This window comes from Ambystoma mexicanum, chromosome 1q, assembly GCF_040938575.1.
Source record: "Ambystoma mexicanum isolate Mex_15411 chromosome 1q, UKY_AmexF1_1, whole genome shotgun sequence".
NCBI lineage: Eukaryota > Metazoa > Chordata > Amphibia > Caudata > Ambystomatidae > Ambystoma > Ambystoma mexicanum.
In genome coordinates, this window is record NC_090922.1 from 20,050,763 (window position 1) to 20,078,485 (window position 27,723).

At 43.1% G+C, this 27,723-nt stretch overlaps 1 protein-coding gene across 4 annotated transcripts in view; it reads left to right on the forward strand.

The window, feature by feature from the left end:
- DCAF8 (DDB1 and CUL4 associated factor 8) overlaps nt 1–27,723 on the forward strand; it is a 1,562,653-nt gene that overhangs the window by 930,423 nt on the left and 604,507 nt on the right. For all 4 annotated transcript variants that reach the window (XM_069635433.1, XM_069635432.1, XM_069635430.1 and 1 more), the window contains exon 8: nt 12,429–12,486. In XM_069635433.1, coding sequence (XP_069491534.1) covers nt 12,429–12,486 — 58 coding nt within the window. The remainder of the gene's footprint in view (nt 1–12,428; nt 12,487–27,723) is intronic.

Below are 27,723 nucleotides of genomic sequence, written 5' to 3' on the forward strand. Positions count from 1 at the left end.
CCAGGTGTGAAATCCAACGCTAGATGGCTCGCATTTAAGGAAATGGTCCATGCATTTAACCTGACAAATAACAAAATGTACCACTACGTTCAGTTCAAAAATGCAATTTTGTCCCTGTTTCCTGATAGTCCTTGTCTACCATTTCAATTGCTACTGGAAGCGAATGTGAACGAAGGGTTCATTACCAGAAAATCAATCACAACCTTTTCACTCTTTTACCTCTACCACTCTATTCTCAAAATAAGATGGGAACTGAATGTGGGCTGAATGGAGCCAGAGAATTAGCAAGAAGATTGAATGTTCAACAGAACTGTGACTATCTCGGCTAAGTTTTGATTCAACTCATCCTCCACAGACTATACTGCGCTAGGGACCGCTGCTCAAAATGTGGTTGAAGGCCTGATAATATATGCCCAAAATGCAGGCGGGATGTGTTTACCTTCCATCATTTAATCTGGCAATGGCCAAAGATTTTGCATATAACCAGTCTCTTAACAACGATCTGTGGTCAGGATATAGTTCTGACCCTAAATTGATATTTCTAGGAGTTAGATTGATCGAGGCTTTGTTGAAAGCAGATAGTATCTTCCCATCATTGGCCCTGCTGATATCTAAATGGAACATAGCTATGAATTGGTGGGTGTGTGATGTCTCCATGTATCCAAATGGGAAAGAGACATGAATGATTGCATGTGACTGGAAGACAGACTCTATAGGTCATGCGGCTGCCCACAAATGTTTGTGAAAATTTGGAACAAATGGGAAATTAGTAGCTAACACCTGTAGGTTGAACCTCATCTATTTTTATGTAATCATTGTGTGAATTGTATGTGGACTGGTTGTCTTTATTTTAGGAAAGAATGCATATGACTTGACAGCGCCCTTTTTTTTGTTGTGCTGTACTCTGATGTTCAAAACTAATATATTGTTTTATGAAAAACAAGGACATATTTTCTTCCACTTCATAATTAGCTCATCAGCTGCACTCCCTTCTTGACTGACTGTAAAGGAATTTCACTCAGTTTCCTTAAACAGATCTTACAACCCTTAAACACATTTCTACCCATATTTGGTGAAGACGGACTTGTCAAATCCATCTTTGCTGAATATGGGTAGCCAAATCCCTGGGCGACCAACTTGCCCACACTGCAAACACTGGAAGACTGGCAGCTTAGTACGCTTTCTCTGTCTAGTGTTAGTTGCATTGCGCAAGGAAGTGGTGCAGAGAAATTTGTGGGGAAGTTAAGGAGATTAGGTAATTGGGAGGGGTGGGATGCACAATGTGTGGTTAGGCTGTTAACTGTCTCATTCAATCTTTAGAGTCGCTAGTACCAAAACAATCTAGACTGGGATACAATCAACCATCGCAGGCAAACATATTAAACGTGCCAAAGAATCACACATTTGTTGCACTGTATGCCTGCTACTTGGATGTGTTCAAGAAGTATTGGTGTGTAGTAATTGTTTATAAGGTACAGAAATCACAAACCGGAGATATTCAAGACCTGATAGTTTGTCAACATTGGAGCCAAGGCATGCTTCAGCATGCACAGATTATCAAAAACATTTTTTTGTGTGATATGGTGCACAGAAGTGGCCACCACACATTGTTCTTTGAACTGTCATAGGTATACGAATGAAGAGGCAGATGCAAAGATAGATGTTTGACATCAATTCTACAGAAAGAGGTCCCACAAAGCTCTATGTATTTGCACAAGTCCCAGATGTTTTCTTTCTTGCTCCCTCGTTCCCATCCACCCCTTGTGAGGCTGACTTTGTTCCTACTTCCAAACCCCTTATTTAATTTGCAGAGAGATTCCCATCACTAGGATGCTTTTGAGGCTTCTGCATTACATGCTTTGTCTGCACCCGATTGCACAAATACTTTATTAATAAAGGTAAAATGTCATACTAGAAAGGAGTCACTACCACGACTGTTAAAGGACTAGTGCGCTCAAAAAAGTTATTGTCCCAATCGTTCGGGCAAGTCGTTATAAGCATACGTTGATCGATTGTAAAAAAAAAAAAAAAGTGCTATGCATCTAACCTTAGTTTTACGCACTTTTACACATGCAAAATCAAGGCGTTGGCGCAGCCATCTTGTGATAATCTTATCTGTTAATCGATGGGCCTAAATTTGAGTGCCCCTGCGACACTAAATCATATCACCCGCCCCTGAAGCTGACATCACTATTCCTAGCGATATTCTCCACCTACTTTCATGACGGTATTGGGCAACATAGCCAAACGCACCCAGTCATCACCTACGTCTTAACGTCAGTTGATGCAGAACCCGGAAATTCAACAATCACATCCTCTCACAGCACAGCGCGTCCCAAATCGGAATAGAAAACACTATTTTTAAAGGAAACATCAATACTCTGCAATTTATAATGTTCTTTTATTTCACAAAAAACACTCGGAGAACATCAGCAGATTTCCATTTAACACCAATTTTTTAATGTCCTTGGGTTACAGCATCAAAACTTTATCATGAGGCACACAGTGTCCCTTTCGGGAGAAGATGCGCATTCGACTCACCTTGATTGGCAAGGCTTCGGCATCAGCTTCTTGCTAGACCACTGTAAACGATGACAGGTTGCTCCTTATAGCTGGTACTGCCAAAGGGCATATCGGTCCCGGGCGATCGTCCCACATCAGAGTAATAGAAATCCATCCATTTAGGCGTATCTGCCAAACCGTCACTCGGCATCTGGAAAAGATGACATTTGCAGAAAGGAAGAATGTAGCTGTGTGGAAAACAGAATAAAAATATATTTCAGTAGCCGTTCTTTATTCAAATGTATCCATTTACCCTTTCATTCTGCACTGCGTGAAACCTAATAACCAACACAAACCACAAACAATGGACACACACAGAAAACATCGGGGGAAGTTGAAGTCTGTAATGTGCTTTAGAGGTTAGCGCTGTGGAGTATGTTTAGCTCCCAATGGGATGCGGAAGCTGACAGAAAAATTCAAACCACACATAGTCGGTATTATGACGTAATATTAGCAATGAACTTGGGGTTGGCGGAACCTGGGGGAACCCAGATGTGGACTCCATGCTCACTGTGCTCAGAGAGGCACAGCTCCACCTCAATGATGAGGCACAACAAGGCTGAAACACGTGTATGGGGTTGCTGTAGGTACTCTAGTTGAGCAGGGAATTGCCATAGCATTTCAGTGCTGGACTGCCCATGTGTCCGGGATAAAGCCAAATATGCCAATGGTTATTTCTCATCTGTTAAAGGTACATTAAGCTAAAGTCGATGGCTCCAGACACTCGGTGCCAAAAAACACATAACAGGTTATCATCCCATGTTCTTTCTAGAGAGGGGTGCCTGCTACCCAATAATACAGCGTTGACAGCACACACTGATATGCCATGGGACGAAGTGGTTTAGGTATCACTAGCCTGCATACAGGTTGGGTTTGCGTGTCGTCACAATATGCCCCAACCAACAACCCATAACAATGTAAGTAAGCAATACCGGTCAGAAAATGAATCTTTTAATCGTTCGTCTATAAACTCGTTTTCAGTAAATATTAGATATTTGGTATTTCCATTCTCTCGGCGTAACGCACAGTGTCCGCTCGGAACAACGATTTTCATAGAATGAAAATAAATGTTCCAATGTCAAGTTTTAAAATAGGGAACCTTATCATTTTTTGGGTATTCCACAACTTCTGTCCTTCAATCCATAGCAAATACTCCCTTTCTTCCAAGGTCGAACAACAATTGAACCTTCTATGGAGCGTGTATGGTAAGTTTCGTTTTTGTGAAGAAAAGCCACAAATCAAAAACATACTGTACAAGATGCGTTGGTGTGAACTCCCCACAAGCTACATCAAACGAAGTGACCTTCACTCCATGGGAGCGATTAGTCCGCCGGCCGACCAACGTGGCATTTGAAATATGTTAGAAAAATTAATGAGCAATATACAAATTGTTTGCTGGCATCAATGCCTCGCTATTGTGAATACATTTTTACCAATCAATAGTGCTAGTGATTTTGTTTTTTTTTGGAAAACAGTTACAGTTAGGGTAAGTAAAACAGATAACGAGGAAACCATTTTCAAATGGGCCCAATGACATCTTTCTACTAGCCCCGAAAATCCATCTCTCTTTGTACAAATGCAACTCTCACATCCCCAGCACCTAGCTCAACCAGCCCACCCCATGTCCTCACCACGTTTGCGCTTGCCCTGTTCTCGCAGAGGATTGTGCTCTGAGGATAATGTGAGACACTGACAAGTAATAAATCCAAGTGCCCATTCATCTCCACTGAACTTCCTGTGCACTAACAACCTACAACCCACCATGCCTGAGCCCACCAGCTCAGACCCCGCAGTTCCTTTCATGCTGATAACCATCTGACCCTCCTGTGCCCTGATCAGTCAAGGACCCACAAGAGCGGGGCGAAAGCGGGAGGGGGAAAAACAGTTACACTGTCTACAAAAGGCACTTCTTGCACAAAAAAAGTTGACATTTAAATAGAGAATTTGGACGCTATGGCCACCTATGTCGAGCTTTACAGACACCAAGCAACCAGACATGCAAGTTATTGTTCGATATATAAATTAATGAATCATAAACCGGATTAAATGTGCATAATTAAATACTTCTTAATACTTTCAATAGCTTTGAAATTCTAGTTCAATAGCATTCCATTGTTCATGTACGAACACCGCTGCAAATCATTTATACTGGTAAGTCAACTGTTCAACGAGTTCCACTTTAGGTGGACAGGGCTCGTTTGCAATGTTTTGTGGCAATGTATGTGTCCTAGGAACAAATTCAGGATCAATTCCATGAGTATGCATGGCCAACACAGTAAAGTGAGATCTTTAACAAAATCGAATACCATTTCCTGGTATATTGGCTTGACCACCCATTTTTTGCTACGTTTTGCAAAGGCCATTGTGTAACTAAGCATCCCAAAGTTTCCTGCAGTTCTCGATTGTTCTCTATGAAGGTTCTCGTTATGCGCTAATACGGCTAGCAATGTTCTAGCTTGCATACCGTTAATGGCGAAATGCAACCTTTTGAGTCTGTACTTTAGGCACATATTGTGGAACACCTCCAAATCTCTGGTGTGACCGAATTCTGAGAGTCCCTTTTAGGTCTCTTGAAAGTTTTATCAAAAACGATCTTCTCAAGAGCTTTGTGTGGAGGTGAAGATGGAACCAACCACTTCTTGTGTTCCTGCTCCTCCGATAACGGTCCATGTGCACATTGGTGAAAATGTTGGTTTTCTGTCCATGAGTGAACGTGGGAATAGTGGTGCATAAATGAGCTCTGTTTTTCAAGTAGAATTTCCACAGACCCATCACAAGTTTTGGAGCGCCACCAAAGATGATTGCTGAAAGACTCAGACCACTGTAAAATATTTTCCAAACCCTTCTTTTTACCAGCAGCTGTAATTCTTTTGACAGATTTGGCAACGTGCCATACATCAAATTGATGGCGAATGTTTGGAAACTGCTCTCGCATGACCTTTGCTATTGAAAAATGTCTGTCAGTGGCTATGAGATCTATTTGCATTCCCCTCGATAGAAGATTTTGGAGGGATTTTATGAAACCATGTTTCTCCATGGCCACAGAGGATTTGCATTGGGACACCTGCACGATTTCCGAACTCACCATTTTTTTTTGTTTCCATGTCTTGAAAGTTTTTGTTTGTGCATTTTTATAGTGCTACGAATCAGCATGCTCTGCACGGATGTCAAAGCAAGCACTCCACTCGCTGTGCTATCTGACCGGCTTAGTAGTATGTGCAGTACTTTGCTGAAAATCCAGGGGCTGTCGCACTGTCCATTGCCAGCTAGCCTGAACCGTTTGCCAGAGAATGTGCATTCAATTGACATTTGTTAAATTTTCCAGGTTTGACTAATAGCGGGGAATACGAATGCTCTCTGATATTTATAGTACTGCGTTTTAGCAAGGAACTGAACTTCCACAAATTGACCGACTGGACAACTTACTAAAAGTTGAGCCACTGAAAAGTAAAGCTGTTGAACACTGTAGATTTTCAGCTGGCACTTTGCCCAGCATCGGTTAAGCGGACCATGAAAATGTATCGTGGAGGTGGACACAGGTGGCTTGGCTTTTCAGGCTAGTGGCTTGTAATCAACGAGTCATATTGATCAATGGCTCCCTGCATAATTTCCCTCTCCCTGGATGGACACATTTCAGCATCAGTATAATCTCTACCAGGCAGCTGCTGAATACAATGTATTTAGGCTCCTTTATTAGCCAATCGTCCTGCATGAATGTGGTTTGTGACTCAACTGTGGTGGACAAATCGCCCAAACTAGACAAACTGTAGTCGAGATCTTTGGTGAGTTCCTCCGTCAATTGCGTTGACGCTTCAGTCTGTATTAGTTCAGCTCTTGTTATTTGCACACGAATTGGAGAAACCATCAACGTCAAATGTTTATCGGGTGGACCTTTTTTTTGGAGGTGTAGAGTATGTCAAGTGGTCAGCGAGGAATTCCAAAGCATCTTCATTATATTCAGTTGCGTCTTGTCGACTTCTCACATTGTAGCAATGGTCAAAGAACACTTTGCTGGTTTCGCCGGTCACATTGCATTCAGTTTCAGGCCGTTGGGCATACGCATAACGAGTCTGCTTATTGAATGGACCAGGCTACGCCTCAAATAGTAGTTGATCTATGGTGAAATCTGTTTGGCAAGCAACATCTATGGTTTCATTTGTTGTCTGTGTCTTTATACTTCTTTTCCTTCTGGGCCTCTAGGAGATGGGCTGTAAAAACATGTTCAATGTATAGCACACATACAGTAGATAGCACTTTAAATACAAAAACATGTTATGAAGAAAACACCAGCCCAAAACTCTTCTAGAAAATGAAATTGATTGTTAGTTACCCTTGTTTTCTTGATTTTCTGTGAAACTGTGGTCTTCTCTGTTAAGAACTCACCAGCAAGCTGATCCACCACCTCTGATCCATGTGCCTGCTCTTCTAATTCCACACCTTGTGTACATTCCTTGAATAGAATATTCATTAAAACAAAGAAGTCAGTCGTATTGGATATTAAAATCTTTCATCGCACATATCGCTTACACACATACCCTTGCAAACAGTGTACGTCATTTAGTCAAAATATACATTTAAAATTTCACCTGATTGATGACAAGAGAGATCACTGTGCAAAACATACTGATTGTAATATTGCCCTCAAACAATTTGGATTGTATTCTGCATTAGGGAGGAAGTGTAACGTTGGAACTGAAATCGGAAAGGTTTGAAACACTGCACGTTTATATGAATGTCACTGCCTAATAGTATCCTGCGTAGGATTTACTATATTTCATTCAAGGGAACTGTAACTATGCATACCTCATACTCTGGACAAGCTGCAAAGGACGATGTAATTGTAGTTGAAATACCAGCATCCCCCTGTAACACAAAACCTGTTTTAGTACGGATGAAATCAGAGAACGGGACAGAGACAATGGGATGCAGACAACAGTACATATAAAGCGAAACCCAAAAATGACACCTAGTGTAAACAGACGTGATACATAAACTATTTCATATTTGAAATTCCAAGCATAATACGTTCTCCTAATTGAAAAGTGAAATAAAATGACCTGATAGGAGCTTGAAGTTGTTGTTGGCTAGTGAAAATAAATAGATGCTCAGTCTTGCTCCTTCATTTTCAGTGCATTGTCATGAAGTGCTAAAAGGGAAAATTAGATTTGCATTAGATATGTTGGAAAATGCAACTGTCGAATATAATCTTATGCAAGTCTGTAGGGCTTAGCATTGGTATACTGGACATTTTCGGTGGTTTCATCACTTGTGAGGGTCTGTGCTTCCGTCAATATGCTTTCCTAAATAAATGGCCATGTCAACCAACTGATTACGAAAACATTATACTTCTTGCGAAGGGCACTATGGCATTATTATCTAGGGTCATAATTACTTCATTTGAGTCTCCATAAACCAGGGACAGATGTGTAGTAAAATGTGCTGTAGTTAAAATGTAATACAATCTGGTAAATATGCAAACTTTAGTAAGACACATTTACACCGAAAGCACCAATCTGTTAAGGAGTTACCTGTTCATCACCCCACCGCATACAGCTAATTCATCATCCCGGATCCACCTGAGGCAGCGTGTGCATCAGTAGAGTTGCAATTGCACTTGGAAGCAATTTAGAAAACTTTCTGGGTCGATGCTTTTTTGTGTACTGTGATTGGTCTTGCATATCCTGGGTAAAGTGCAGGCTGCAGATACGTAATCGATTGGCCCTCAAGTCTCCCAAGACAGCCTGGGCTCTCCTTTCAATCTCGTCCAACCCATCTTCTTATTAAATCAATATTCTTCGGGAATGTATGCAGGATTGTGCTCTGACTTTTAACATGACTCCTAGAACGGCAACCCAAAACCATACAAGCAGGCATTTGTGAAAAATCAATAAGATCTGTATGAAAAAATTATAAATCATTACAAAAAGTGTACTGAATACATGAGATTGATGGAATTATATCACAGTTTTCTATGCAATGTTTTTTTTGGTCAAAGAAGCAAAACCTGTGTAGCGTAGTCGAATACTACATACGTACAGAATTAACATGCATACAGAATTGATTGATATGACTCTAATCGTAATGTGTTACTCGGCCGTTGAATGTACTTTCATGCATCAAAAGTAAACATGCTTATAGACATGGTCCCAGAAGGATGCGATTTTATTACAATTGGCACTGATGAAATTTGCTATATATCGAGATCAGATAACTTGAAACATTAGACAATTGTAAAGTCATTGAGATGAATGAACATTACACTACTGGGTACACATGTTCGAAATAGATGGACATTTTGAGATCAGAAAGAGATGAATATAGTGAAGTTAATAGGTTACCTGCCCTTACTTAGACTAACAATTAAATTCAGCAAGCAGGGTAGTTTGTAGTAGGTGAAGAGGTAGCACGATCAAGATTTGACTTCCAGTGCTCAGAGATGTTCACCGGATAAATATCAAGGGGTTCATAAAGGATTATAAAAGTGGGTGGGTGTGTATGTAAATTTGTGACATGTTTCTGGCAAGGTCTGCTTCAGGGGACCCTGGAGACACTTGGTCTGTGTAGGCCATGCGAACAATGGCCCCTGTGCGGAAGATACCTTTGTAATGTACATAGTGTTTGACACCATGGCCGTTCCCATCCCTGCCAGCCCCCTTGGCAGCGCACCTCTACAGGTGCAAACTGCCGTTGATATTGGAGGGGGGATGGATGGGCAAGAGGCGTGCAGAAAAGGCCCGGAACACTGCTGAAGGGGGAGACGCACTCATGTGGATTGCAGGTGTGTGGTCTGCTTCAGGGGAGCCTGGAGACACCGGGTTTGGCACCTTGACCGTTTATAATAGAGGGATTTGGGTTGGTGCAGAGGAGGTGAGCGTAAAAGGGCACCAACCATTGTTGCATGTCACTCATAGACACGTGAGCGTGTCCTTGATTCACTGAAAAATTGAAACTATTCATAAAAGATTATTTGTATTTTATTTTGTTGCTGATGTTGATGGCACAAATGTACTACAAATTGTATACTTCGGGTTGCAGCACAGTGTGGAAAAATCCCCTGTACTGTCCGCTGTCAGTGGGGAATTTGGCACAAATGGCTCCAATGACACAGGTGGGTATTACTCGTAGAATGCAGTATCCATGCTTCCCATGAAGCCGCCATGTAAACGAATGATAGGCCACCAGCCTGTACCACCTGTGGAAGAGAAACATACATACTGTATTTAAATGAACTTGATAAGTGTACACACCTTAGTTGAAAATGTGTCCTGTATCCTATGGCATAGTTGCCTGTACAAATGTTACATCATGGATCAATCAACTTGGGCTTTACCGTGTAGACACGTTACAAAAGTGAACACCCTTGCAATCCATAAGGGGCACAGAGAAATATTGTTTCTTAGTTGACACATAAGATGACCACTATGATTTCTCCAAAGCGTGAGAGATGTATTCAATTGACAGACTACATTCATTTGGCAGTGATCGATCAAAGTTACGACAAATGTAGGAGACAAACAAAAAATGTTAGTGGCCTCAGTGGTCAAAGTGACATCAAATCTAGAGTACACTTACTAGTTACTTGCATTGCGAGGGCAAACTGTTGCGCAAAGTTTGTGCACAAGCACCATCATAATCCTCAACACAGACTTTGTGAGGCAGGCTGCCCTGAAGTCATGCAGCTCGGTAACGCATAGCGGCAGCGTCTCTTCTTCCGATATGTAGGCCAAGCATCCAGCGTTTTCTCTGCAGCAGCAGTTCTCCTCCTCGGTTGACATGACCTTGCGCCGATTGCTGGTACACCAGGTGGAAACTTCTTCCATTTGACTAGGCTCTGGCTCAGGATCCAGTGATTCGTCTTCCCAGCTGTCGTCCGATGCCCCATCGTTACCGCATCTTTCTCAATCAACTAATTCTGCCCCGGAATACTCCGGCTCGTACTGGTAGGGCTGTATTTTTGCCATTTTACGACAAAATTAAAACCGATAGTAATGCTAGTACAAGCATCGGTTTGCACATGCTCCGAGCAATGAAGATGGCTGAACAGAGCCGAAACAAGTCACGACCTATACAAGAACAGACAGTGAAACGATTGAAAAAGCAGCTCTGATGACTGATGAGAAGAGGTCTGTTTATACTTATTGACGAAAGAGGTGTCCCGCCATTTCCATAGACACATCATTAGCTTGGGTACAGAGAAGGTTGACGCGAGACGTGCATTCATTCGCGTTGTGAAATGAGCCGTACGTGCCTAGTGATGTCAGCTTCAGGGGCGGGTGATATGATTTAGTGCCGCGAGGGCAGTCGAACTTGGGGCGATGCAGCAACAGATAAGACTAGCACATGATGGCCACGCCCAGCTCGTTGGATTTCCCATGTGTAAAGGTGAGGAAATCTAAGGTAAGGTGCATAGGAAATGTTTTTACGATTGATCACAGTTTGCATAAAACCACATGCCCGAACGCTCTGGACAATGCCATTTTTGAGCGCACTATTCCTTTAACATTCTTTTGGCACTTGATTCACTAAGAACCCAAAACAAAATTCCAAAACCGTTATGGATAAACTGGAAGCATTAGTTTGCCAAGATCATCCCAGAAACCGTATAACTACTATGTTTGTTTTATAAGGAAAAAAGGTGAGCTTGGAAATGTTACTACCTACAAGAAGTGCTTTCCTATCTGCAGTAAAGTCATCAATCCGGTCATGATCTGGATTGAAGATTTCCAATCACGGCCAACAATTCCATCTCCTATTGACTATGTCTGTAACAGAGTTGACTGAGAAAAGGCTTGGTGAAATACTGTATGCTGCATTCTGCAGTTAATAAGGTAGTTGTGTCTGATCCATAGATGCAATCCCCTGTGTAAGTGTTTAGCAAACAACCTTTTTTGTACCATTGTGTGTTTGGAGGTAACTATGGACTATGTGATAATGATTCATGCACTGTACCGAAATTAGCATGCTTTTATTTTCAGGGTTAGTAATTTTAACAGTTCAGTCCTAGTATATAATCATTTGTCCCAAGTAAAGTAGCAGTTGATCACATTTTATGATGGGTTTTATTTCCTGCGGAACATCAAATTAAGAGTACAAATGAGGAATTCACAATATAAATATAGACATTTATGAGACACCATTTGACTTCATAGTAAATGTTGATATGACCACTTTTTAACTTTTTTAGGCTAGAAAAATCTTTCCAGTGAGACATTGGAAATTAATATCCATCCATAAATAAGATGTATTGAAGATTTTCTGAACTGTTAGCAAACATCTTGATGACATATACCACACACCAGTATGACACCATTGAAATAATTAATCTGTTGGTACTTTCTGATGACATGACAAGGACCTTAATAAAACTTCCGCAATTTAACCAATAATCCCATATGTTTTCCTCATTCTACTAGATGTTTGGTGCAAGGATCTTGCTAATCGTCCTGCTATCCTAGTAATGAAAGAAGTGTGTCTTTAGTTTAGCAGTATATGCCAATGTAGCAGTGTATCTAGCATGAAAGATGCACTTGAACAAGCAGTGTTGCTTCCCTCCTTGTTCCATTACATTTACATAACACTCAAAATGGTTTCTATTGTGCTGGAAACCACAATTTGCACTCAGATGTTTAACGTATAATATTCTTGTTTGTGTCTTTGTACATTGTGTGTTTGTGTTTTTACTTTCTTTGGTGAATAATATTTTATTGGGATACATAGTCTACTTCTAAGCCATTGCGGCAGCAGGGCACATTTGGCATACTTAATGGCTGTTGTGCAAGTGCACTAATTACCTGAATTGTATGAAATGATGATTGGCTTTTTGGTCATATCCGTGGTTCTCTCCAATTCTGTTTTCTTTGTTTCAGGTAAACAGTGATTCAAAAGCAAATGTAACCTGTCTTGTGTACAGTCATGATGGAACAGGTAATTTGTCTGACCATGCACAAGTGTTTAGGATGTGTAATTTCCATGTTGTATTCTTGAGTTTTTGCTTTGAGATGCTGCTGAACCAATTTCAAACCATTTCCAATCATCTTTAAGAATAAACGAAAAACGAATTTAACATTTGGTGGCTCCTGCATTAATACAGAGAATAGCCTTGTAGCTCCCAGTCACACGAGCGCCAACATGCCGTTGATATGAGTGATGGGTTCTAGGAATAAGCCAAACAAAAGCAAGTTTATTATTCTATACCCTATGGACAGTGGCTGACATGAATAGCAGTTGCTAAATTTGGATTCTGCTAGCATGAAACCTAGTGCTGCAAGTAGCTGTATCTTAATCCTTTTGTCATCTTCAGTTGCCCAACTTGCCGTTGGCAGCGCTATAGAACTATGTTTTACTGTTGCTTTGGATTACTTAAAATGTCTTATGAGCCCTACTTGAAGCCTCTGTTTCAATGTATTATGATTTCTGACCACTTTTCTGTTGTACAAAAGAAAGCATGTTAACACATCATTCAAATTATTCAGTTAATCCTTTCTTAAGACCATATTACACTTTGCCACTCAACATATTTTATTTCAAAATAGTGACCTTTAAGAGTCTGATTTCCTTTAAAATTATGATCAAGTGTCGAAGTGCGCTAGGATCATACTCTGCAATGTGGGTTGCAAAATTATATTTCTTCTCTACTATCTTTGTGGCTTGTATGCTATGGTGGGAGGGTACAAGTCACCACGTTGTACAGCCTTCTGTGCATGGACCTAGCATCTGCATAACTACCTTTGGAGCAGGCCACAGGGCTGATGTGTAATTGCCTGAGGCAGCAGGAGACTGTTGGTTCATGGACCTCACCGATTTTTACCACTAGTCCAACCTGTGATGTAATGAGACGATCTACTGGTGTGCCAAGCATATCATAAGAGATGTGGTGGAAGCACGAGCATGGTTCTTCACTTGGATACAGTCTAGATCTCTGAAAAAGTTTTCTTAATGGTCTTTTATTTCAGCCCCACAAATTGTATTTTACTGTGCATTATGTAAATAATTTCTCCATGACTTTCTCCTTTGCCTTTAGATAATTCACATGAGAGCATCTTAATGTTTACTATGCATTTCCCTGTGACATAATGGCGATAATGATGAAGAATGCTTCATTAATATTGACGAGGCTCAGAACTGGAAACATTTTAGAACCCGGTACTAGTGTTTATATGGAATTAAGTATTCACATGTGTGAATGAAGTCTGACAGGTTTTGACTAGCCTGTTAAGATTCACATCTTGAATGATAAGGATCTAAATAACCCTAGAAAGTGGCTGGAAATTATATCTATTTGTGAGGGTTAAAGCAGCCATTTTCTTGCAGGAAACTCCTCTGTTAGCCAGGGAAGGAGTATTATTTATGATATGGCAATCTGTTGCTCCCTTGATTCAAGAGAAACTTGTATTTTATGTTATATGGTGTTTTGTAAAGGGCAAAAATCGCCCAAGGGTGTCTCAGCGCTGTAGATGGAATGAGCAAATGAAGTAATTGTACAGTGAGCCTAAGTCAGATTGAAAACAAACGTTTTAAGTTCTTTCCGAAAGGGCAATAAATGGGGTTTTCCGCGGCAAGATGGAGGTAAAGTATTCCAAATTCTAATCGCCTAAACTGCAAAAGAGAGACCCTGTGCCGTCTTTCTTTCCTATGTCTAGGATTAACTGGTTTTCAGCCCTAGTTGGATTTTAAAGATCGTGATGTATATAAGCTTAGTGAAGGGATTTGAATTTGGGTGTTGACGTTTTTTTAAACCCATGCACGTGCTTTTGAATATTATCCGGCTCAGTGCTGGGGATTATGTGATCATATTTGTATTGTTCAGTAGAGTTCTGGCTGCAGTGTTTTGCACTTACTTTGCACTCTCTGTAGCTGTGGATGTTTGGGAGACCCAGGCGAATACTGTTATTGAAGGCTACATAAGCGGAAACTGGGGAGTTATTTACTAGGACCTGATGTGGGAAAGATAAGTAATGGAATGTTTTTTTTATTTTCTTGATCCAGAAGAAACAGGTTTTTGTAACCGCTGCAACTTGATTGTTCAGGGTCAACTTGTTGTCCAAATAATAGCTATATTGTTGACCTCTGGCTTTGGGTCAAGAAATTGCCTGAATATGATTGGCCAGCATGATCTGTCCAGGTATCAGGTTTTTCATTTTCTATCAAAATGTGTGTGTTTTTAAAAAAAAAATGTTTTAAAGGAAATTTAAACCCATCCAGCATTGACTGAGTGCACACTTCCTTTGACCTTGGCGGGTAAATTGTCGTGTCCCTCCTCAATCAACCAAGGTCTGCACGTCATCAGTTTAATTAAAATGGATTACTCCTGATTTGTGTAAAACCTCCATTAATGGACGTAGATACAAATTAAAGCAAAACAATGACAGGGCTGATCCTGGTGGGACCCCCTCACTTCAGATGGAGAACATGAAGGACCTTGATGTATTTTTTAGAGAATTCTCCCATAAACGACTGAATCTGTTGAAGCCTCTCTAGTAGGATTTTGGGGGTCAACAGTGTTGAATGCCACCAACAGGTCTAGCAGTATCGCTGCACCGGTTTCATCTTTAGCTGCTTTCCCTCTTAGATGGTCTAGGACTGTGGTAGTAATTAGGTTGGTACTGTGCAGTGGTCTGAAGCCCTACTGAGCAATCTAGTAGTTACAAGGTTTCCACAAAATTGTGGATCAGTCATACAACCCTCTCCTGTTTGGATAGAAAAGGTAGATGGGCTGAAAATTGCCCAGTTCCTGGGATCCAAAGATGGATTTTGATAAGTGTTTCCAAGCATTACGAAAGACCTCATCAAGAAAGAGCGGGCAAATATAATAAGTTTTAGGAGGAAGTATATAGTGGGGAGCCAGAGCGTTTAGCGGAGGCAAGAAGGTGGATAAGGCCTTTACTATCTAATTCAGTGAAGAAGTCAAATACTATTGCCTAATATGTCCTTTTGTCTAGGTTTAGGCAGTAGAAGAGCCTTGCTAGTGAAGTTTAAATCATTCGTGATTTTCTTTTTATTTTTTGTTATGTGAAATGAAAGCGCAGGTTTTCGGGCAGTAATTGGAATGAAACAATGGTAGCTTCTTTGAGTTGGTTGAAAATCTTGTTAAACATTACAAATACCTCCATAGTGATATTAGGGGTGGAGGAAATCTTATGGCCATAATTTTTTTTTTTTTTTGCTTTTACAATGTCCTTTTTGTAGGCTAATTGATGTTTTGATATTGTATAATTGTCTCTATTGTGGGAATTGCACCACTGCGCCTCTAGATTCCCGACTGTGTCATAAAAATATTAAGGTCTGAAGCAAACAATCTTTTGTTTTGCGAGGTCTGATCAGAGAGAGTGACGCAAGTTTGTCAATCATCCCTCTGATTCGATGGTCTGTTTCCAAGCATTTAATTTGGGTCTTTGTTCACAGCTGAATCCTGGATTAACAGTGATCTGGGCAGTAAGGCAGATGACATTTCTCTGGAAATTCGATTCCAGGAAGGGGGCATAACTGGAGGGTTAGATGATGGTTTTCTTTCAAAGGATGGCGTAACCAGGATTGAAAATGGAATACCAATATGGTCAGTTCAAGAGAAAGGGATTGGCGTAGTGACTGGGATTTCTGAAGACCAAGCAACATGCTTTTGTAGTAAATGGCCAGCTTTTTGCATTGTAAAGTTAACTAAAGCTCTGTATATTGCTGTGTAAATTGTGGGATGTTTCAATCATTGACAACTAGTTCATGGGAATTTTTTACCCACCGCTAATCGGGTATGCACAACTTTTATTTAATAAACCATTTTATGAACCCTTTCAATAAACCTTTTATGAATGTTCTACATTCGGAAGCAGGGGGGCACCAGATCCCCTGCTCTCTCCAAGGAAGCGCAGGAACTATGGCACTGGGCTGTCGCTCAGAAGATGTTCCTGGTACCCTTTCATCTGGCAGGAGTGAAAAACACTGTCGCCGACTCACTCAGCAGGGAGCTGCGCTCTTGCCACGAGTGGGAACTTCGTCAGGATCAAGGTAGACCTACTGTTTCGATGATGGGGCAATCCCCAAATCGATCTGTTTGCAATGGCGACGAACACCAAGTGTCGGAGGTTCGCCAGCAGGTTTCCCCAGCCAGGGAGCATGGGGGATGCATTCTCATTCCCCTGGGATGGCCTGTTTCTCTATGCGTTCCCACTGTTGCCGTTGCTCCTACGACTCATCAGTCAACTCAGATGGTCCCAGTGCAGGATGATCCTCGTCGCACCGGCGTGGCCGAGGCAGTTGTGGTACCCGGACCTTCTGGACTTGTCAACGTCCCCTCCAGTGAAGCTACCGGCGGACGCAGATCTTCTCGCCAGGAAAGGAGCGCAATCTTGCACCACGACCCGTTGTCGCTGAACCTGCAGGCCTGGCTCCTGCAGCACTAGAGTTTGGAGAATACGAGATCCCGGCAGACTGCAAGGAGGTGGTTGACACGGCCAGGGCTTCTTCGACTCTTAAGTGCTACGGACATGAATGGAAGAGGTTCACCGACTGGTGCCGTGCACAGAAGATAAACCCTCTACGGCCCCTGAAGTGCTGCCGTACTTGCTGTTGCTGGCCAAGGCGGGGCTGGCGCACGCCTCTATCAAGATCCATCTGGCGGCTATCTCCCGCTACACCAGAACTCCGGGGCGATAGTCACTGTGGTCACATCGCTTGGTGAAGGAGCTCATGAAAGGACTTTTCCGCTCGTTCCCGCCAGTGAAGGCTGCGGTCACGGCGTGGTAGCTCATTGTTGTGCTGACTAGGCTCATGGGTCCCCCGTTCGAGTCTCTGCATTCGACACCTCTGAAATTCCTGTCGTGGAAGACGGCGTTCCTGGTGGACATCCCCTCAGCTCGACGAGTGGGAGAGATTCAGGCCCTCTCCTTTAAGCCCCCGTACTTGACTTTCCACGCAATGAGGGTCGTGCTGAGGACGCACCCCTCCCTCATGCCCAAGGTGCCGTCAGACTTCCATCTCAACGAGCCCTTGGTGTTACCTGTTTTCTTCCTGTCGCCTTTGTCACCGGCTGAGAGAACTTTGCACTTGCTGGATGTGGCTAGAGCACTGAAGTTCTACGTGGACCGCACAAAGAGCTTTCGGAAGACGTCACAACTGTTTGTGAACTTTGGCCCTGTGAACCAAGGGAAGGCCCTCTCCAAGGATTCCATTTCCAGGTGGCTCTCCGGCTGCATCACGCACTGTCACTGGTTGGCAAACCGACCGTTGCCTGACCGTCCCAAGAGCCCATTTGACCAGAGGGATCACTGGAACTACAGCGTTCCTGTCTGGTGTGGACATCTGCAGGGCTGCTACGTGGAAGTCGATGCACACCTTCACGAGATTCTACTGCGTCGACCGGGATTCCAGGGAGGAGTCCAGGGTCGGCCAAGCAGTGCTGCGCAACCTGTTCCCTTGAAGGTGAGCCTGGTGAGGAGGTAAGAGATACTTAATGTTGAGTTGTTGAAATGCTTAATGTTGAGCCTTGCCACCTCCTGTATGTTGATCCTTGCCACCTCCTGTGGTTGTGCATGTGTGTACTGCTATGTATTCTTGTATTCATGAGCATGTGAATCCATTCCAGACCCCATGCTGGAAAAGGAACAAGTTACTTACCTGTAACTGTTGTTCTCCAGCATGGGCCTGGCATGGATTCACATGCAAACCCTCCCGCCTACCCCTTCTACGGCTCTTCTCTTGGTCTTACTGCCACTTTACATGCTATCAAATCTGAAGATGGCTGCCTGAGGAGGGGCTTAGGTAGAGGGCAGTCATTGGCTGGGGGCTGTATGACCCAGAGACCAAAGATTGGTTGTTAGGAGAAAGACAGTTCAGAAACGAAACTGAAAATGATTTTTTCTTTTACCAAGTATTCACAGCCTGACGACGGGGGAATATTCATGAGAATGTGAATCCATGCCAGACCCATGCTTCAAAACAACAGTTACAAGTAAGTAACTTGTTCCTTACTCATAATGTTACTTCTTTCGATCCTCCATCTTTTCTCTCCTCTTTGCACTCTTCTCTTCCATCAATCTTACTTTTCTCTTCATTCAGTTGCTAGAACTCTACATTCTTCTGCGCTTGATTCAATGTTTCCTTTGCACCCTTTTTCGCCGACTCATAAAACCTCACAGCCCTCGCTCTCTGCAGATCTCGTCTCCCTTCACTGCAGTCTGCGTAAAGCTGAACGGCAATGGACACATTCTCACTCCCCCTTCATCTAACTTCGCTCTCTACGTTGCACTCCTCTTTTGATTCTGCTTTACTTATTGCTAAAAAATCCTATTTTTCGGACCTCATACTTTCTCTCCCACCAGCCTCGTTGCCTCTGTCGGCTTCATCATAATATTCTGTCCCCTAAAGCGCCTGATGCATTTGCTTCTTCTTCTGATTTTTCAAGCTATTTTACATCTAAAGTAGCAAATCTCTGCTTAGCTTTCACTCCTTCTGCTACTCCTTCCACTCCTGTTCTATTCCTACATTCTTTTTAATCATTCTCTCCTCTTGCTGACTGACACCTTTGCCTTTTTAGCTCATGCTCACCCTACTGCTTCTCCATCTGATCCTCTCCTCTCTTCTCTTATCCCTCAAGTATATCCTTACCATCTTCCTTATCTCAGCTCTCTCATTAACTCCTCTTTTGTAAATTCTTGCTTCCCTTCTACCTTTAAGCTTGCACTTCTTCATACTCTGAAACAACCTTCTCTTGACTCATCTATTCCTGCTATTTTTCGCTCCATGTGTCTTCTGCCTATTCTTTCAAAAATCTGTGAATGGGCTGCCAATGGCCAGGTAACTCACTATCTTGATCTCCATTCTCCCCCCCCCCCTTCTTCAGTCTGGTTTTCATGCTGCTCACTCTACAGAGACTGCTCTTCTACATGTCTCATTGTCTCCTCACAGTCCGCCACTCCAAACTTTCCTCTATTCTCATTCTTCTCGACTTGTGCGCAATGTTAGTCACTGTTGATCACGCTTCTTATTTCTTCCCTTTTGACCTTGGGTATCACAGGGTCTTCTCTTGAATGGTTCCGTTCCTACCTTTCTCTATGGTCCTATTCCATAACCTGGGCTGATCACTCTCTCCTTCACTCCCTCTTCTATATGGTGTCCCTCAAGGATCGGTACTTGGGACTCTTTTTTTTCTCTCTTTACACTGTTTCTCTTTCTACTCTCACCTTCCATCTTTCTTTTTATCTGTATGCCAATGACACCCAGATCTTTTTCTTCCCTTGGTCCTGCTCTCACTTTACTGTTTTGAACAGTCTTTTTGCCATTTAAAACTTGATATCCTTTCATTTCCTACATCACAATCCTTCTAAAACTGAGGTCCTGTTCTTTCCTGCCTGTACTATTCCTCCCATCCCTAACCCCTCTCTCCTTTTCCCCATCTTCTCTTCCTTTCTCTCCATCTGCACGCAACCTGGGCATACTTTGATCCTTCTCTTTTTCTCTTCATATCTCCTCTATTGCCCACTTTTGTCGTTATGCACTTTTTAACTTCCGTCGTGCTCGCACCATCTTTCTTTTCATGCTACAAAACGCTGTCTTCTCTTTTTTACCCTATTGACTATTGCTCATCTTTGCTTGGCCTCCCTGCTTCCCACCTTCTTCCTCTTCGTTCCGTTTATAATTCCTCCATTTGTCTCTTTTTTTCTCTTTACCCCCTCGGTCATCCATTACACCCTCCCTACTTTTGATTTAATTACTACCCTTTGAATCTCGTTTTACCACTTTCTCTCGATTGTTTTCAAATGGACTCATGGTCTGGCCCCCCTCTATCTTTCCGCTTTACTCCTGTTCTATGTCTCTTTTTCGCCCCCTAAGATCACAGAGCTTATTTCTTCTAACTGTTCCTAAATCTCCCTGTGCCTCTTCTTGTTTCTGTTCTTTTACTTTCCTGGCCACCAAACACTGGAACTCCTTTCACTTCGCTCTGCCTCATCTCTTCGTATCTTTGAATCAAGCCTCAAAACCTATCTCTTCTCTTGTCTCTTAACTCCCTGACTTCCCTCTCTTCTGATCTTATAGTACTTCTATATTTCATCATGATGAATTGTACTGTCTTTGATATTTTTTGTTCAGCGCCTTTGGCGAAAGGCGCTCTATAAATAAAATGAAATAAGGTACTGAGGGGAAGGAGCGTGAGAGGCGGGGTTCGGGATGTGGTTGTACTTGCCGCACGTGGAACCCTACCACAATCTATAAATTCTGAAAGTGCTCTGGTCTCACACTGCTCTGCGGGAGCTCCCTTAAGAATGGTGGAAAAGGGGGCATTAGAAGACTAGGAGTAGTACACTATTCAGAATTAGTAACTACTATCCAGTTATTGAGATTTGCTACGAGCACTTTGCCAAAGATTTTAAAAGAGCAATCCAAAAGAGAAATGACACAGTAACTCATGGGATACTGTCTACTTCCTTTGTATTTTTAAAGTTTGGAACAATTATTGCCTTTACCCATGATTTAAGCATACTTATTTGCTTAAACATCACATTTAAATTTTACACCATAATAGTGCCCAAAACTCAACTCATAATTGCCGCTTTCATTTTCACAGCACTGAAAATAGAGGGGCCATTTAGGTGGGTACTAATTACAGCGTCGTGTGTACCACAATGTGATTGATGGTCATTTCTCCAGCATTAGATCTTTCTTAGAGTCACATGCTGTTTTAATACTTCGGTCTGGCTGGGAGTCCTTCATAATATTAAAGAAGTTTCATTCAGAAAATGTAAGAAACTGCAGTCACTTTTAATGTTCTCCCAAAGTTGTTTTTGGTTATCTACCCTGCAGCCATTAGTCCGTACCTCCCTTAGCTGTACACATGGTGGCCATCTTAAGCTTCTAACTGCATATTCAAATGTTGGGAGTCCTCTCCTAGTTTTCTACTTTCATTTGACGATATGGAAAGAATTCTACATTCTACAAACTTCCCTTTCACACAGTTTGAAAGTGTAAGCCAAGTACTCTTTAATGTAGGGCTTCAGATGTTGTTAATCCATTTGGTGCTCCGCTACTGGGCTCAAACCTCTGGTGTCCGTCTCCCCTCCTAAACTCGCCCCACCCACGAGCCCTTGTTATCTTCTTTTGCCCACCATGGCTGAATCCAAGTCTAAGAGTCTTTTCAAGGCCTATTCTACTTGCCACCTCATGAACACATATATTGAAAACCAATACAAGTGTCTTTCACTGTTTATATACGGACCATGATCTCAACATTTGCTCCATATTACATTCTTTTTCCAATAAAACTTTAAAGGACCAACACAGCAAACTGGTGGTCTAGATGGATGAAGGGGCTGTGACCTCAGACTCTGAATCAGTGATGAGCCATGCTTCACTATTGCCAAAATAGGCCACCAGAACATTCTACCTCTTCTAATAGGTCGAGATTCCATGAGGGGGTTTTCAATGGGAAAAGGGTGAAGAAAGGTGATGCTACACATGCTCGTTGGTCTCTTAATGCCAAAATACTCCCCTTCACATAAATCTCCACCTTTGTCAATAGTCTGCGGCCACGACGCTGTCAGCGAAACTGTCTGATACTCTTGACGGGCCACCTCACATCCAAGATGCAATCTTCGTCCACGAAGCATCAACAGACTGCAACTTCGGTGATGGTGGCAGGCCTGTCAAGCTGCTTCGGCAGCAACTTTGATGGCTACAATGCCGAGGACGCACATCCCGTCGACGGCAGCCTAGTTGACGATTACCACCGGCACGGACACTTCGAGATCGGCACATCCACGAGCTGCACCTCCATTGCTCAAGTCCCCTAAATGATCCAAGGAGCAGATCTTCTCTTCAGCCCTATGTTTTGCGGGCCTTGCCCAGATCATCAAATGCCCTTTACCCGAGGACTTTTAAGAGCACTTGATTGACACAGATTTCGAGGGGCCTGAAGTAGTTTTTTTCTTGTTGCCTCCTTCTTAACCTCATTGTGCATCACTGCCACCCAAAGCCTGGCCCATCGCTGACGGACGCTCACTACCTCTCCATGGACATCGTGTTGGCACTGCAAACTGTTAGGCAGAATCCTGTGCAGTTCCCTTGGGGAGCACTACACAAGATTAGGACTACAGTGAGAGCAATAAATCCCCTTTGGTATCAGTCTGTACCACAAAGATTTAGTTGATAGCTGTGGCTGAGCAGTCAGACTTATCTCAAGAGGGAGATGAGCAGCATTCAGGGTTTACACACTAGGCCTACAGTACTATGGCACAAGAAAACACTGACCAAAGCTTTTTATTAAAACGTAGATATATATTTATTGTATACACTTCTAGTAAAACACATCTATCACAGTTCTTAAAGCAAGTTAAATAAGTCAGAGTCAAAATATACACACTCCCTAGTTAAATTATAGACCAAGTGAACTAGAGTGAAAACTGAGCAAAACGGCACAGTGAAAACTACACACAAGGGGTACTCTATCAATTTCTCACAAGGGAGGGAAAACACAAGTTATATAGAAATAGCTTCTTACACACCCTAGCAACACTTCCCATAAGTTTGTGAACCAGATTAAGCAAGAAAGTGCATCAGTATAGGCACTACTTAAATGAAAACTGAGCAAAATGGCATTTCACAAGGTTTAGAAAGGGAAAGAAAAGGGTAGTTATAAGAAGTAGGTGCATCAACACAGTTCTAGTTTTGAATCAATCTAAAGAAGGCAGTTCTAACAAATGTAGCCAGAGTCAGTAGGCCTGTGCCAGAGTCAGTGGTGCAGAGCAAGGGCCCAGGAACGAAATGTTCCTGTAGCTGCAGTCAAGTCTTTGGTTAACGATTTTGAAAAGGTGGATGCAGAAGTCGAAAAACAATGTTAAGAGAGAAGGGCGGCCAACCCAACAGGTAGGTAAAGGATTTAAAACGCCATTAGTGCTACCACGAAGAAAGGGCGGCCTGGCGGAACAATCTACCTTTTAAAATGGAGTTCATGCGGTGGCGGTTGTTCCTGGTAGTTCCTGCAGTTCGGGTGATCCAGTGGAGGAAGGTTCGAGTTACTGCACTACCCAGGGATGAAACCAGCCGCGGTGCTGCCCGACGAATAAAAGGTACGCTCCTTTAAATCGTGGTCCGGGTGGACTGGTGCCTGGCTATCCGGCCTCCGCGTACAGGGTACGGGTGATTCGACCAAGGCAGGTCCGGGAAGGCGATTGGCAAACTGGTTGGCCACACCAGCTCAAGGGAAGAAGGCTCTTGCAGGTGAAGATCTTCTCTCGTCGTGTGGAGGAAAGTGGTGAGACGCTGCAGAACAGCTTCACCGGTGGTTCAGTTTTTGCAGATGTCTTTGGCTTCTCTTCTCTTCGGCTTCTTAGTTCCAGTGGCAATGTCTTGCTCTTCCAGTCCTCAGGACCCTGCTTTTATGCAAAAAGATCGCCATTCATACAGCCTAGCTGTCACTCACACAGTGGAGTGGTCATCTTGGCGGGGGACCCTCCAGCCTATCAGGATAGAGTGTGACAAGGGTTACTGAGGCAACCTGTTAGGGAGAATTCTCTCTGTAGGCTAATTTCCCAAACCTAGTGAGTCCCCCAGCAGCTTTGCTGGATTTTTGGGGTTTAATTTTTTCTCCTGCAAAGAGTGAGACTCTTTTTCTCCCACTCTTAGGCATGATTTGAGAATGTCCTTTGACTTTGTAATGTGTTTTATGGGCTATGGGGTCTTTTACTCCATAGGGCTTCATGTGTTTTTGGTAAGTGTGTTACACAGCACCCTCAGTGCATTAACACAGGGGTGTCATAGTGGCCCCCTAACATACACTCCATACCCTGGGACTGACTACTGTCTCCCAGGGCATGTAAAGCCACCATTGACTTTACTAGTCTTAAATTGTGAACAGAACCAGTACAAACCATCATATTGTGGAAGTACTGGTAGGGGTAATTCGATTGCCCCTGGGTCTGTTTTTCAAGGGGGCACTGTCCAGTCCCCCCCTTGTCGAGTTTCTGGCTGGTGGCAGGGGTTACCACGCGAAATATTCCACCAGAATATTTCCTATGGGATTTTCCCATTCATTTTAAACGCACCACTTTTTTGGTGCAATGTTAAAGATACCGCCGGGTTATTTATTTAATATTTATTCCCCGGCTGGGTCTTTTTGCCAGGACTCGGTTTTAAAATGGTGTTTGTGTTCGCCTCTGTAACTCCAACCCAAGTCGAGCCCTTTGTTCCACTTTTGACGGACTTCTGCACAGAAGCCTCCAAAAGTGGTGCCACTCTGTCTGGGTCTACAGGATGTGTAGGAGGGGGGGAATAGGCACCCTGGACTGAGTTGCCTCGGCAACTCAAGTCGCACTCTTGTGTGATTGGCCCAGTGGTGAGCCGCCCGGCTCACCACTTAGCATGTTTGAGTGACAGCTAGGACTGATGAATGGGGGTTTTCTGCATAAAAGCAGGGCTTTGATGACTGGAACTTCAGAAGTCGTCACAGGACCTAAAGAATCTGAAGAGGGAGAAGCTGAGCCGACCTGCGACGACGACACCACCGGTGGAGCCCTGCTGAACCGAACTCGCCACTTCCCAACGACAGAGAAGATCTTCCTGGAGAGTCTTCTTCCTTTGTGCTGGTGGGGTTAACCAGTTCGCCTTTTTCGCCTTCCTGGATCGTCTCGTGGTTGAATCGCCCGTGCCAAGCACCCCACCGGCCGGATAGCCATGCTTCACCACTACCGTGAATAAAAGGGTAGTACCTTTTAACCGGGAAACTCTGCGGCTGGTTTCTTCCCTGGCAGTGCAACGACCTCCAGCTTTCCTCCACGTCGAGATCTTCTTTTCCCCTGGACGAAGCACCGACTTGCACCCGCTGCCAGAAACAACTGCCCCCACTGGAACTTTCTCGCCATTTCAGGTACTGTGTCCCGCCTGGTCTCCCTTGCAACAGACTGTTCAAGGTGTCCCGTAAATCCTCGACTCTCTATCCTGGGGTGACCTCAGACCCATTAACATTACCTTTCTGAACTGATCCAACTCCTTTTTGAACTACCTGCAAAGACTTTTAAAGTGTACTTCAACTGTGTGATCTTGGGCACATTCCGCCTTGCTCTCCAAGAGTGGGCCTGGCCTATGAACTTTTTGCTCTACAGTAGACCCTGGCTTTCTTGACTTGCTGTGGTTCTTTAAAAGTGTTAGTATAGTGTGTTTTCCTATTTCTGCCTTTTCTCTCCCTTTTTAAACTGAATTATTGGAGTACCATCGAAGGTTACGCACTCACCTATGTTTTGCAAATAAGTGGTTTCTTAACTTAGACTTGTCGAATAATTTAATCAGGGAGGTGTATATATTTCTAGTGACTGTGTTTGAACTTGCTTGACATATTAGTGCCAGTGTATTTTTACAAGTGTGTTTTTAAATAAATATTTATATACTTTTATACCAAAGCTCTGGTCAGTGTTTGCTTGTGCTACTGTATTTTTGTACCTAATGTGTATACACTATATACTGCCTAACTCTTCTTGAGCGAAGTCTGACTGCTCAGCCACAGCTACCAGGTAAATCTGGGTGGTACAGACTGCTACCAATTTGGTTTACTGCTAACACCTGTAGTCTTAAACTTTTTGCAGTGGTCCCTAAGGGAACTGCACAGGTTTCTGCCTAACACAACCCTGTCCAGGGGTCCTACTACCCCCTCCCACACAATGGACCCACCCCAGACTCAGTGGCGCCAAAAGGAGGGCTTCTCTGCAGAAGCCCGCCAAACGGACGAACAATGGATCCCTGACCTGGGTAAGGAGTTTAGAGAAAGACATGAGAAAGAAGTTGTAATAAAGTTCTGGCAAATAAAACCTACCGGAGTAAAGTTAATATTACAATACACCGTCGGTATGTTAGAGGCTGTCAGAAAAAGTGGTTGCCTCGAACAATGGGAAAATCCCATAGGAAAATATTTGCGGTTGAATATTTTCGGTAGTAACCACTGCCTGGGAAGGGTTGGGGTGGTTGCAACTGTTCAATACATTGGAATTAACCATGATTAATGGTCGAACATTGGGTGATCGGCCTGGGAAACATACATGAACTAATGCCATATCGTTCAGCACTCTGGACTACATATTTATGTGCCCTGAAATGCAGTCCAAAGTCACTGACATGAGTGTAATGCCCAATAAATGGAGCGACCATGCGTTGCTTCTTTGCTCACTCCGCCTCCCTCTCCCCTCCGCCTCTTATTTGAACATTGGCAGCATTCAAACCAATTGCTCAGGATCCAGAATAGTCTGGTCAGAGAGGAACATTAGAGCGGCCACAGAAGCACTCAAACCTGCCGCTCATTGGACTCTTCCTCACTTCGAACAGATGACTGCTAATGATATAGAAGAATGGATCCTGGGATTCTCGGGTTTACATGCCACTATAAAAAAGAGGCATATGTTAAAACTGGGAGGTACAATACTCCCCTACAATAAGGGTATACGTGATGCCAAGAGAGGGCTAAGAGCAGAGATTCGGGGTCTCAAGCACTTGTACATAGTGGGAGCCACCTATTATGATAAAGTCAGAAAAGCCAAAAATAGATATAGAGCCTGTATTAGGAACATCAAAACAATAGAGAGGAATAATAGAAATCAAAGGCTTGTCAAAACCATCTGCTCTAGAAACTCGCGTAATATATGGCTACTTTTAAACGAGAATAGAGAGAAGGTTAAGGGCCATTTAGTCAATCCAATTGGTGAGGAAGTATGGGTTAAATTTTTATTAGGTCGTAATTCTTGAGAGGCGGATGATCCTAATATGCCTGTAGTGAAGGCTCCCTTTCCCCCGCCTCTTGATGTCTCAGAGGAGGCCATATACAATAAAATAGCCACACTTAAAGCTTCCAGAGCCCCAGGCCCTAATGGGCTGGCCAATGTATTAATTTAGAACTACCCTGCTTTTTGGGCACACATCTTCTCTATTCTTTTAAAAAAAAAGTCCTAGCCCAGGGGATGACTCCCCGCTCATGGCAAACGGCTATTTTGGTGCCGGTGTTCAAAAAGGGTAGCCGTATAGATCCAAATAAATACAGGCTCCTCTCCATGCTTGACACCACGGGAAAACTTTTTGCAGCATTATTGCTTATTGAACTACAGAAGTGGGTAGAACAGACCAACATTCTTAGCAAATTCCAATGTGGTTTTCACCAAGACTTCTCAACCACTCATAATCTTTGGGTGATGGATACGCTCC